Source organism: Struthio camelus, chromosome 11, assembly GCF_040807025.1.
Source record: "Struthio camelus isolate bStrCam1 chromosome 11, bStrCam1.hap1, whole genome shotgun sequence".
In the NCBI taxonomy this organism is placed as follows: Eukaryota; Metazoa; Chordata; class Aves; order Struthioniformes; family Struthionidae; genus Struthio; species Struthio camelus.
This window is the reverse complement of record NC_090952.1, coordinates 7,492,380-7,505,320: the sequence shown is the minus strand read 5'-3', so window position 1 is coordinate 7,505,320 and position 12,941 is coordinate 7,492,380. Positions and strand designations below refer to the sequence as shown.

Here is a 12,941-nt window from a genome sequence, read left to right as displayed (position 1 = left end):
AACGAGTCTATGTGCTGCAAATGTAAGAAAAGGCCTTGGATTTTTGGCATCAGCGCGTGTCTTTCAAACAAGGATGTTGCCAAGCTGTCAGTTTTGAATGCCCTTTAAAGAAGGGGAGAGATGGGGAGTGTATTAAAATAGAGTGAGTAAATCGTACAATTCTACTTACTGTTGAGTTCCACCAAAGAGAGTTTAAGTCTTGAACTGCACCAAGATTATCAGCCTTTTAAATGGTTTATTAAAGCATATTCTCTCCTGATAGGAGAGCAACGTGAATAAGACTATAATGGTGTTAAACAGAATCTTGCAAAGTCTTGAATAAAACATAGGGGGGCGAGCGCACAAATGTGAAACGTTTGCATTGCATACCAAACGTTTAGCAGATCTGAAGTCCTCAGATTGCACCTGTTTTCCTGCCTATAAAACTTACCGTAAGTTATTCTTGGGGAGATCAGTTGTCTGTAACAATTGTGAAGGAAGGAAACTATTCTGAAACCACTTACAGTAAAGAACAGCAGGCAGTATGCTGCGTAATGAAGATGGTTTTCAGTGCCATATTAATTAATTGTGTTTCTTAGTGAAATTCACGGGTTAAAGCTGTTAGTTTTGGACACTTTTCGTTCAGGTTATAGAGCAGAGGAAAGTTAGAGGAAAGTCAAGGAGCGGCTGGAAAGAAGAAGTGTATGTGCCAGGTGCGTGACATAAAAGAGAATCCATCAGTCGCGTAGCATCGTTTGCTTGCGAGAGAACAGGACGCTCTTACTGCGGCGGACGCAGCTGAGAGCAGAGCAGGCGGAGGAGCACGGGCCTCCCTGGCCTGCGGAAGGAGTTACCGTACGCTGTCGCTGTTGGTTACCTGTACGAGGCTCTTGCCTTGTAGCGCATATGAAATAGTTCACCCTCTTTCTCTAAACAGATACGCAATCTTCAATCACTTTATTTACCTGGAGCAGGAACCTGCACGGTACCTTGTGTAACCTATATGCAGACTTGTATCAGTAGTAACTGTGGTGTATATTGAAAAGACTTAAAGAACAAACAAATACGCACCTCTGCTGTTGAATTTGGAATATCCTGCAGGTCATGATTGTAACTTCATATATTTTTTTTTCATCCCCTTTCCCCTCCCCTCCCCTTATTCAGGAGGAGAAAAGCAAAGAGTTGCAATTGCTAGAGCGATGCTAAAGGAGCCACTTATTTTTCTCTATGATGAAGCCACATCATCTTTAGATTCAATTACGGAAGAGGTAAATTGGCAGAAGGAAATATAAAACTTAAGTGGTGTAACGATGTCTGATCCTGATGCTTTTTCCTTGTTCTTTCCTTCTCAGAAAGAATCCTGTTCTTCTTGCCTGATTGCCATCATGTGTTTTCTTTTCTTAAGAGACCCTAATGTTAATCCCTTTTCCTAAAGGCCAGAGCAAGAGGTCCTGAGCCTCAGTCCACCTTGAGGCAGAGGGGAGAATATCAGTTCTACCTCTGGCTGCCACTTCTGTTTTACACTCTTTGAGGTCCCGTTCACCTTAAACATGCATCTCTTGAAACTGTTGCAAATATTTGGCTGTGATGTATGAAGCTTTGCAGTCCGCTTTAAAAGGCATTCATCTAGCATTCATTTAAAAATAAGTCTTATAATCAATTTTGATATAACGGGAAACAGAAAACCCCTTGTTCGTTGTGCAGCATCTTTCTGAGATGCAAATCAGGTAGGCGTAACCTGCGGTGCTGGCGTTAATTTGTATTCCCTTCACAGGAAGGGCTGTGAAACCTCAGAGTGTTGTGACATAGATGTCATGACACTACCGCAGCAACTGCATCAGGCTTCAGAACTGCGTCTTTACTTAAACACAAAACTCTCAGCACCAGCGGTAATTTCACAGACCAATGTCATCGAAAACCGGTGCTCTGTGGATGTTTGTCTTCACTTATGCAGATTATTGAGCAAATCTACTGACCTGTAATCGCTAAATTACTTTCATTTTCCGGATACGAAGCAGCTAAGGTACATACTGTACATCTATATAGTACAGCAATGAAATAACGATACCCAGCTCCCGACTGCGCTCCCTCATAGGACTGGAAACGTTCTTAACGCAGTTCTACAGAATGATACTTCTTCATTCTTGCACTTTGCTTTATTTGTTGCAAGAGTCATAGGCAAAGCTGAAAGTTTCACAGCAGAGCTGCATTTTAAAAACAGCAAATAAAAAGGAGTCCTTCCCACAAAAGTAAGTCAGGTAATCAGAATGCTTTTTGGCAAAGCCTAGCGTTTTTTTTCAGGAAAACGAAATGGGCACCTCACTTAGCGTAGTGAGAGCACAAACTCCTGATGAGTGCCGCTTGCATCTGGATGCAGTTTGGGGAGGTGGAAAAGCGTACACAAAGCCAGCTGCCAATAGGAAATGATTCCAAGAATTTTCTTTAGCTTTGTATTCCACATTGGCACAGTATGGAGAAGGATTTTTTCCTTTAACTTTTGTTCATTTGGGAAGTCTGTTACCATTATTATTTTCAGGTGCCGTAACTGCTTTTGATGCTTCTGAATGCAAAAGGAAATTTTTATGAAATAAGTAACACTTCTCTTCTTTCATCTCTTGGGATATCTGTTTTGTTTTGTTTTGTTTTTTCCTAGGAATATAAGCTTTTTGTGGTTTTGGGTTTTTTTTTTTGTTTTTGCGATTTGAGGATTTTATCAGAGCCACAAGTGGTTCATTCTTGAGCTTTGTTTGCTGCTTCTATAAACGCTCCTAGCTGTTTCACACTGTGACACTGGAGATGTTTCTCAACACTCATTTAAAATAATTTGAGTATTTCCAGACAGCATTTCATTTCTTTTCATACTAGCTAGGAACGCGTAAGAGTATGTTTATATTTTAATATTACAGAATATTCTGAGTGCCATGAGGGACATGGTGAAGCACCGAACGTCAGTTTTCATTGCCCACAGGTTGTCAACAGTGGTTGATGCAGACGAGATCATTGTCCTGGATCAGGTGAGGCTATCACCCTGTGAATATATAACTTTCACGTAACGGCAGTGCTCTTTGTAGAGAGTTTGTGACGCCCTGATATATTGAAACCCTCACCCAGCTACTGAACGCTCTGTCTTTGGAAATGAACCATGTGTTTAAAAAAAAAAAAAAAATCTTGGCCAAGCTTTACTTTTTATGTATTTCTCTTTTTTGCAACTAATGGTTTTTCAGTTGTAGAAACTTTTGTGTGATTTGTGCGTGTGCGTATTATTACCTCATTTCTGTAGTACATGTAATTACACGTACTTTCTATGGACTATTACAAATATCACTTGATGTGATGAGATTGGTTTAATGTTGCATGTTTTTATTCTAATTTATTATATGCTCCTATCCGTTTGGGCTCCTAATGTGTTCCCCCAATTTATGCTTCATTCTCATTATACAGTGAGTGGCTCTTCATATGCATCCATTGTTTTTTTTTTCTTTTTTTTCTTTTCTTTCAATGGGGAGAGGACAGCATGCTCTGTTTCCGTGCAAATAAAACTGTTGTAGGCTTGTTCAACCTAATTATATCAGAAATCTGAGCACTATTCTCTATTATAGCTCTAGAAAATTATAATCATTCCCTTCCTGTACATACAGTACAGTCTCCCTTAACACGCATGTGCACACACACACACACACGTTTCAGCTTTTGATTTATTAATATCACTATTCAGCACTTACCTTATATTCAGTCTGACCTAAGTCTGTTTTCTTCCGTTACCCATATTTGGCCATAGATTTAAAATAAATAAACGTCCTTAAAACAATAGTTACTTTTTCAACTGATAGTGCTGAAAATAGTACTCTAATCTGCAGGTAGTAGGTGTTAAATTCAGCTCTGCATTCATTTATTTTAGTTGTTATTAATATGCTTGTGACTATAGGTGTATTTAGTGGCTAAAATATGCACATCTGAAAGAAAATAAATTATTCCCGTAGTACACTAAATGATTTATTGGGGAATTAGAACAAAATCTGATGAAATGGTGACGTTCTTGGCCATCTTTGCCATACAAATCTCAGCTTCATATGAATCTAAAAGTTATGTAGTGGAATAAACTCCCTCATACTTCTCTGTAGATTTTTTGTTCTGTTTTGTTCTGCTCATTTGTTCTGCTTTTGCCAAAAAATCATTTCCTAAGGTGTATCCTTTATGTAACTGCATGTTACAACATCTTGCAAATGTTTTTTAACATGTTAAAAGGCAATCTGTGGTTTTTTTGTTTTGTTTTGTTTTCGATGCAAGTTTTCACAGTTTACTAGGAGCGTGTTTTGCGTTACAGTGTAACTGTTAAGAATAAAAACACAACCTAAAACTGTAGAACAGCTAGGGTACTCACTTTCATGAACGGTTTTAGTGTAAAAGCCCTTGTGAATGAGCGAGGCAGCATGGTGCAGCACTCTTTAGTGTCCGACTGCTTCATTGGGAATCGTTGACGTTTGCTCGGCAGAAAGTTGCCTCTTGTCGTCCCAGCTTGAGTGCTGCGTTAGCAACCAGTTAAATGAGGGTCAGTAATGGAAAAGAGGCAAGAAAATTGCGATTGTTTTCGCTCAGTGATGTTAAATATTGCCTTGCAGTGTCAGCACCTTTGCCTCGGTAAAATCAGAATAATTAAGTAAGTAAACAAACACTGTATTAACAATATTGATGTCAATGCTGCAAAGCTGAGCAGAGAAGTTAAATTTCTGGCAATGTGAAAGTTATAACAATAGCTTACTTCAAAAGCCCAGTCTCCGCTACAGCGAGCTCCCTAAATTAACCACTTAGAGTTTTTAAATAAATTCTACAGTTACGTTGGCCAAGTATACGTTTGTTAAGATTCCACCAGCACGACTACTAATAAATGTGACAAGACCCAATTTTGTTTCCCAGCATGTTCATCAGCAGCTGTCACAAGGAGGTAGATTTAATTGTAGATCAGAATTTGGAACTAAGACAAAATCCATGTAGTTGTCTGTATAATACTGTCTTTTCCCAAAAGAAAAAAATTGGTACAGAATGAATATATTAATTCAAGCTGAAGTCAGCAGATGTAAACGTCTCTCGCAAACTAAAAAGATGGGAGTCTGTGTTTTGGAGAATAGTGTTGTTTGGCTGTCTGTAGGGTTTGGGTTCTCCCCTCCTCTTCCTCCTTCCCCTTTCCACAGTATGGTAGTCAATAAATCAGCGTTGTTCTTTCAAAACGGAGAGCACAGATGAACTGAACTGCTCGCTCAGTTTTCCTGATGGCACTTCTAATGACAGAAGCGACTGAGGCCCCTTCTGAAAACACAACTTACATTAATTGCTTTTAGAATCGGATTTTAAATGTTTCTTAAATGTTTTGTTAACTGCCAGAAATCCCTTTGTGCGAGCTCCCTTCTTTCAGCTTCTTTCAGTGCAGCTTAAGTACGTTTGTTATTAAGTAAAGACAAATACATGTTTGTCTTGGTACATCCAAGTGCCTTTTGCACTAGTAGTTTAACACCTTGCTGTCCATGTGAAGTTCTACATTTATTTTAAATGGCGCTTCCAGTTCAAATAGTAAAACTTTTCAAGTTGGAAGGCTTTAAATTTTGTCCAGGTGGATAAAAGGAGTCTATACTCCTATTGACGTTAAGAATACAGCTCCTTTTTTTTCCTGCATGCAGTGTAACCCAAAATGCAACGCTCTGTGCGTTCAGTCTTTCCTCTGCTGCCCCAACCTCCTCCTAATTCAGAATTGCTGTGAGCCGCACTGCGTCTTGGCAGTGCTGATGTTCCTGAAGATCTGCTAATGTCGATTGTTGACTTCTTCCACTCCTTTTACAGGGTAAAGTTGTTGAACGTGGTAGACATACAGACCTCCTTGCAAGCCCGAGCAATCTCTATTATGAGATGTGGCATACTCAGAGCAGCAAAGTGCGAAGTAGTAGTACCAGTCAGAAATGGGAAGAGCGAAACAGTCGGATGTCCAAAGAGGAGGAAAGGAAGAAACTACAAGAAGAAATTATCAATAGTGTGAAAGGCTGTGGAAACTGTTCTTGCTAAGTATGATCCTGGATTAATCTTCTATAACAGGTTAAAAATGCACAACGTTGCAGTGAAGCGCAGCTCTTGTTTTTAACTCATGATTCAAAAACTTCCTGGGTTTTGCAGTTTTTGGTTTTTATTGTTTCTCAGAGGAACATAACTTCAACCAAAGGAGTCTTATTTCTGCATCTTTACAAATCCCTGATATTCAATTACATTTGCAAGAGCTGAGCTTTTTCAAAAAAACTTTAAAATTACTTCTAACTAGCAGTATGTTTTATGGCAATTTTTAGGTATTGGTAAATTCTCCTGGTAGTTGCCTGAGATGGATCATTAAATTGTAAACAGATTTGTGCTCGATTTACGTTATTTCTCATCATTAATGGCCGATAGAGATGGCATATTTTAATTGTAATCGGGCTAATCTGAACTCATTTGCTAGTGAGGAGGATGCGATTCAAATTCTTCAGAGGTGCTCTGGTTTGAAATTTTCTTCTTTGTGAAACTTAAGAGGCCCAGCAAAATATTAGAGGCTTCTAATAATAGCAAACTAAGTATTGAAATAATCCATCTCACTGCTCCAAAGCACCTTTCATACTGGTCTATCCAGGAAGCGCATTAATATTCTTTTAAAAGAGAACTAAAAGTTCTAAGAGTTGGCAAAAGTCTGAAATTGAAAAAATGGTGTGACTTTACAGAAAACGAACAAAACGTGTGTAACTATTAAGAATCTGAAGCTTTCTCTTAAATGAAAATGTCAGAGTTCAAAATTCTGTATCCTCAACATCTGCTTCAAAGTAGAAGTCAAAGCAGAATGAGTCAAAGCTGAGTCAAAGCAGAATGCACTCAGCTTGATTTCAGTCCTGGTCTTAGGGAGCAATTAAGATTCAATAAAGACTACCATAAATTTATACTATGTCATTAATATATGAGAAATCGACCTGGATAATGTTGAAAGTGTTGCTCCAATAATCTTATGATTTTAGTAGAAAAAATTTCTTCAGTGTCAAGAAGAAATTTCTGTGACTTGCAGGACACCACAGGATTGTATGTTTAGGCCTTGCCTTTCCAGGGAGATTTCCCATATCTGTTTATCAGTAGTTATTCTGGTATAATTCCTCATTTGATATAGATGTATATACACACGCATATACATATGTGTGTGTGTGTGTGTATATATATATATATATATATATATATATATGTATTTTTAATAAGAAAAAGGACATCTTTTTCTTGGACATTTAAAAATAGCATTCTTCTGGGGAATTATACCAGTATAATTACACTGAAGTTATGTTTGCGAATCAGGTACAAGCTGTCTCGATGTGGGCACTAGCAAAGCTAAGTAGTGAATTTGGTGCTTCTGGAAACTTAGCTGCAAATATTGTCGGGTTTTTTGTTTGTTTGTGTTTTGTTATACCTTTCTTTACAGCTGGATATAGCAACAGTAACTTAAAGGGAGTTAAACCTTTATTTTTTCTGCTAGCCATTCATTTTCTCTCCATTAAAATGATGCAAGAAAATAAAATGTTATTAATCCTCAGGTAAAAATTATTTTAACGATAACATCAAATGCAAGGACTTTTGCTTTCATCCTTGGAGTGCAGAAGCAACATAAAGCCTTGGTAATGTAGTGGCAACCCAGAATTATTTTAATTTACAATCTTCCTTTAATTTTCACCAATTGTCTCCTTTTTTAAATTTGTAATAGCAGTGTGGTAGATTATAAAGGTGCAGTTATCTCTGAACCGCCAGAAACAGGTAGCAACAGTTGAGGCTTTTCCCTTTCCTATGTCGTGAGTAACAAAAAACAAAACACCCCTCTCCCCCCAAAAGCTAGTTTTGGAATTAAATAATTTTTCTACTGTGGCGTGCAGCAGATAACGTACGAAGGCTGTAAATAGTAATATTTCAGTCTTGAGCACCTTTTTCCTTTGGCACAAGTTTTAGAGATGTCACTAGTCTGAAAGATGGAGGAGAAGGTTTCTTTTCCTCCAAGAACAGTTGCCAACATGACAGGGCTTTGAAATTCCAGTAGTTGTCTAAAGAGAGAACGAAAACTAGCGTTATGGGATTTTCAGTAGTCTGAAACCACGAGCCATTTTAATGCCAAACTTGTTTGTGTTTGTGGAGGGGAGGACGTATTCAGATGAATAAGTGGTTATACAAAGCTGATGTATTTAATCACCGAGGACAGATTTTGCAAGTACCGCAAGAGGTGTGGAAGAAAGGAGCATTTTCCGATGGTAAATATCAGTGACGATCAAAGTTCAGCTAAATCTGTAAAGGGTTTGCTAAGGTAAGACTGTTGCCTATCTCTGCCGTCATTTTTATGCCAATCCATATGCTGCAGCTTTGTCCAGATTTAAGCAACCTGGGTGACGGGAAGTAACTAAAAAGGCGGCTTGTGATACAGTAGAATATTTATTTTAAAGAGTTGCAGTGACTTCTGGGAGATGACTGAGAATTTCCTGTGCCGTAGCGTTGTTAGATAAACATTCCTGACTTGTTTGAGGCTTTATTTGAATGCTCTCTGTGCTTATCTATCTGCTTCTTAAGCACAGGTTACCAAAAATGCACCTAACCCTTGTAAACTTAGCAGCAGCACACAGTAAATGGGAGGGGGTAGGACTTCCGTACTGATGATAGCAAAAAAGTGTTTGCTTTCTTTTGGTTACCCCTTTCTCCTCCCAAATTAAATGGGAAAAGCTTCCTAGAAAACCAGAAGAAGTTGTTGCACAGCTGAAGAGTTGCGAATGAGCAGGATTCTCTACTGCCACAACCTCCCACTATTCTATCAAACAGATGCAAGAACAAAATACTTAGTGTGTTATGTTTTGCTTGTGAGCAGGCATCTCAAGGAAGTAGAAGCAATACTTGGTGACTCTTTGCTTACTAGAAGATAAAAATTGACTCTTGTTTTTTAAAGAATTTTTATTCGTAGGACATGACTCCAAAATCACCATTTTAAGCAAACATTTATGACACTTGCAACTTTGGAGACTTGAATGAAATCTGTAGTGCACTGAGTCTTGAAGCAATATATATGGCATCTCTTTAAAAACCCTTACAATTTGTTACAGAAAATTGATTTATTTTGAAGCTCTCACAGCCTCTGTGGATCTTCGTAATTCTGCTCTTCTGTAATCTGGAACATCGCTTTTCTAAGCAGCAGCTTTTCATATTCTTGAAATTTTGCTGGACTTGTAGCAGGTTGTTTTTCAAAATTAAAGTCATCTACTACCATTACAAAATCAGTTTGCCATTTTGCAGTCAAAAAGCCATTTATTTTTTCCCTTATTCTCCTTTTTTTTTTTTATTTTTTTAAGGAAATGTGTATGTTTGTGAAAAGTGGACAGAAAAATGATTGGTTCTTGCAGTGCATATTCATCTATTGACTCTCGACTTACAGGATTTAATTTTAATTCCCATGCAAGAACTTGCTGAGCACAGAAAGTGAAGACACGAACCAAACTTTCTTTGGCTATTCTAACCTCCAAGTTAGCAAACTTGTGGTTTGGTTTTGGCTTTCAAAAATGGAAATTCATAATTTGCTACTTGCAGATCTCTGTTTACTCTCAGCAGTGCTGTTATATGGATTAGGAGTTGCATACATCTCTTGAACATAATTTAAAATCTGAATTTTAAGTTTGTTTTGAGGATGGGAATGTAAAATATACATTGTACAGTAAGATGTTCAAGCAAAAAAAGGCTAGTTTAAAACCACATTGTATAAACATCTGCTGGAAGACTTCTTACCCTGACTCTTGTTGTTCATCTGTGTATAGCTAATTATTACTAAATAAAGGATTTATCTTTGTGAATAGACATGGGTGTCCTGTTAAAATGACTCCTTCAGCTTTGCAGCAATTTCCAGGGGAAACAGATATTTTGTCAGTCACTCGTATGGAATAAGAATAGCGATGATTTTAATAACAGCTATGGGAGTATGGCTCTTCCACCCAGAAAGGGAAGCTTTGAATTGGCTTTTTTAGTAGAAGTAATTGTTTGCAGTGCTTGGTAATGACAGTGAAGCTGATAGCAAATTATAGGGCTGTGGGTTAGCGTTAGGCAACCAAACTTCAGATGATCAATCAGAGAAAGGTAAGTTCATACAGTACACCCAAATTCTGTTCCTCCTCGGCTTTTTATATGCCCTTAATTTTCAACGTATCAAGCTCCAAAAACATGTGAAGAGCACTCACATTAGATGCATTGTGCTGATGAGAATGAAAATTCTTGTAAAAAGCTTGACTGTTACTTATTTTAAAATACTAGGTCATATCTTTATGAATGTAGATTATTATACATTCATATCTCTATGAATGTAGAATGTAGACTGCTCATCACTGAACTTGTGAACAGCAGAAGCAGAGCTGTTTTAAGAATTTGCCTGAGCCCTGCTCTTGACCTGACACTGTCTAATTACTGATTGGAATTTTTTTTTTTTTTGTGCCGCTATAATGCTAGTTTTTCATTATCAAATGAGAAAGCAGGAAATAGTTTTTATTTAGCGACAGCGAATTTTGATAGTGCACTTACACTATATTGATCTGAGCTGCAATAGTCCGTGGTCATGCTGTCGCTCTGTTTCAGAGCAGTTGTTGCTGAGCCCTGCGTGGTCTTGGGAAGCGCTCCGTTGTGTCTGTGAGATCTTGGAGCAGATTGGATTTTTTTTGTTTGTGTGTTTGTTGTTCCCCTCGTATGATTAGCGGAACTTCCAGCTGTTCTTTCTAAATGTTCATTTACTATATCTTTAAATCTTTTAATGATACTGTGCAGGGATATTCCATAAATGTTGACTGACAAAAAAATACCCTCATTAATTTTTGAGGGGAAAGAGCTATAATGGGAGTGTGAGGTTTTTTTCTCCATGTATACATATAACTTCTATTAATGCTAATTTCAGTTGCATGTGTGCATCAAGGAAAACAGTAATTACAAATCCAGTATTTTATAATCATCACATAAATTAGGAATCATTCTGAGGTTACTGTGTTCACTTAACAGCCCATCTGTGTTCAAACAATAGTTGCAGAAGTGACAATTTAGTATTCTATCGATTATCTATTGTTTCCCGGTGAGGAATTTTCCGTTACATTTTGGTCAGTGGAGCATCTAAACACTCCTTCCTACCTTCAGTCCTGACCTCTGCTGGAAATTATAGCTTTGGTCTGCACGCAGGATAAGAGCTTTGGCAACTGGATGTTTTCTTAACTGCATGCTGATGAACTTGTCATGTTTGTCAGGCGCTAGGGGAAAAAGTTGCAAAGGGATTTGGCGGTACTGTGATGTATAGTTGTCATTGATGAAATGGTGATGGAGGCAAACTGTAGATATCTGAGCATCCTGTAGAGCTGAATTTTTCTAGATTTTGGGATAGTTCTTGACTGTCGTCAGTGTGTACATCTGTTCTTGCTTCCTTTTTAAGGAAATCCTCAAATGTTAGTCCCTGAAAAATATTTTTTTTAATTCCTGTTAGGTAACTTTTGATCAGCTTCTGCTGAACTCGGGGAAAGGACCTGAGCTTTATACTGCCTGGCCTCCCAAGGAGGCTGCCAGAGTCCATCCGCGTTTTGTCTGCTAGGCCTGTTGAGCGTTGCCCGAATGCCTGGGGGCTGGGGGAAGTATGGCTATATGTTGTCCTGGGGATGCTTAAGGAAAGAGCCAAAGAAACTGGTGTAAACCATCAGTCACAAAGTGCTGGGCGAAACAGAAATTTGGTCCGTCCCGTCATGATCCTTTTTACCTAGTGTTATTGTTTATACCAGCAAGCAAGGAGACTGCTGCGTGCAAGGCTAATCATAGCTTCCTAAACAGACTTTAAGGCAAGTCCCATGAGAATAAATAATGACTAACTTTAAGTGACTGGGTGCTAGTGAAAGTGGGGCTGATGGAATATGGTTGGTCTGGGTAATTGAACCTGTGAATTCATAGAGCTGCTCTGCAAGCTTCCCACGGGTGACAGTTGCAATGTAATCTTGACCTTACCTACCTTAGAGTTTTATTCCAGCGTCTCTTTCTCAGATGAGAAGTGCCAATTGTGCCAGGTGGCACAGCGTATTTATTATTTGAAAAAAAAGAGGAAAAATTCATTTTTACTTGTGACTTAGGGCAGAATTTAAAATAGCATCCCCAAAGTTGAAAGACTAACGTGACATCTCAGCTCCCCACGCGTTTCTTGTTTTCAATGCTTTGTAGCCCTTTATAAAATTGTCAAGTAAAGCATTTATGTTACATAAAATGTGTCTTGTAAAGCTATCAACTTTATCGGAGGGAGGGGAGGGGGGAAAGGAGAGAAATTTTCCTTCCATTATGGAGATGAAGAAACAGGCTTGAACACTATATATCGGCTTGTGTTGTGTCCTCTCAATGTGCTGTAAAGTGCTCCACAAATGAAATCTGAGGATTTTAGAAGCCTTGTACAAACACCAATAAATATTTTGAAAAGTGAAGTGTGAAAAGAGGAAAACTTTTCATTTTAAGCTTGTTACAGAAAATGGAACGTGAGGGTCAGGCTGGCCCATAATCTGGGACGAAGGCTTCAAATACAGTTGGTGCACAAATTACGAAATGGGCTATGCAACTTTTAAAAAAGGGAAATACATGTTAGTGTATTTTCACACAATGGTGTAAGAATTTTTATTTTTTCAGAGACTCGAAAAAGTTACTGGCTTTTGGAGAACACACACAGGAGAAGATTGAACTTGCTTACAACGAAAAGCAGGGAAAGCTTTCTGGTAAAATGAGCGTTTGCAGAATTTGTGAAAGGTAATGAGTGTCATGGCTTGGTGATGCTGTTAATTGTTAGGTGATTCAAGAAAGCAAAGGTATTTGGCAGGATACGAGGGAGGGGGAAGAGCACAAGGTAAAACTATTTTAGGCTGGAGCTTTCTTCTACCCTGTGCAAACTGCATGGTTTCTTA

The 12,941-nt window shown here is 38.3% G+C and overlaps 1 protein-coding gene across 1 annotated transcript in view; it reads left to right on the top strand.

Annotated features, from left to right (window-relative positions):
- ABCB7 (ATP binding cassette subfamily B member 7) overlaps positions 1–9,843 on the top strand; it is a 45,531-nt gene extending 35,688 nt beyond the window's left edge. Inside the window, exons 14-16 of the mRNA XM_068956625.1 lie at positions 1,144–1,247; positions 2,886–2,993; positions 5,812–9,843. Of these exons, the coding sequence (XP_068812726.1) occupies positions 1,144–1,247; positions 2,886–2,993; positions 5,812–6,030 (431 nt within the window). The 3' untranslated portion in view covers positions 6,031–9,843. The remainder of the gene's footprint in view (positions 1–1,143; positions 1,248–2,885; positions 2,994–5,811) is intronic.
- The last annotated feature ends 3,098 nt before the right edge of the window (positions 9,844–12,941 follow it).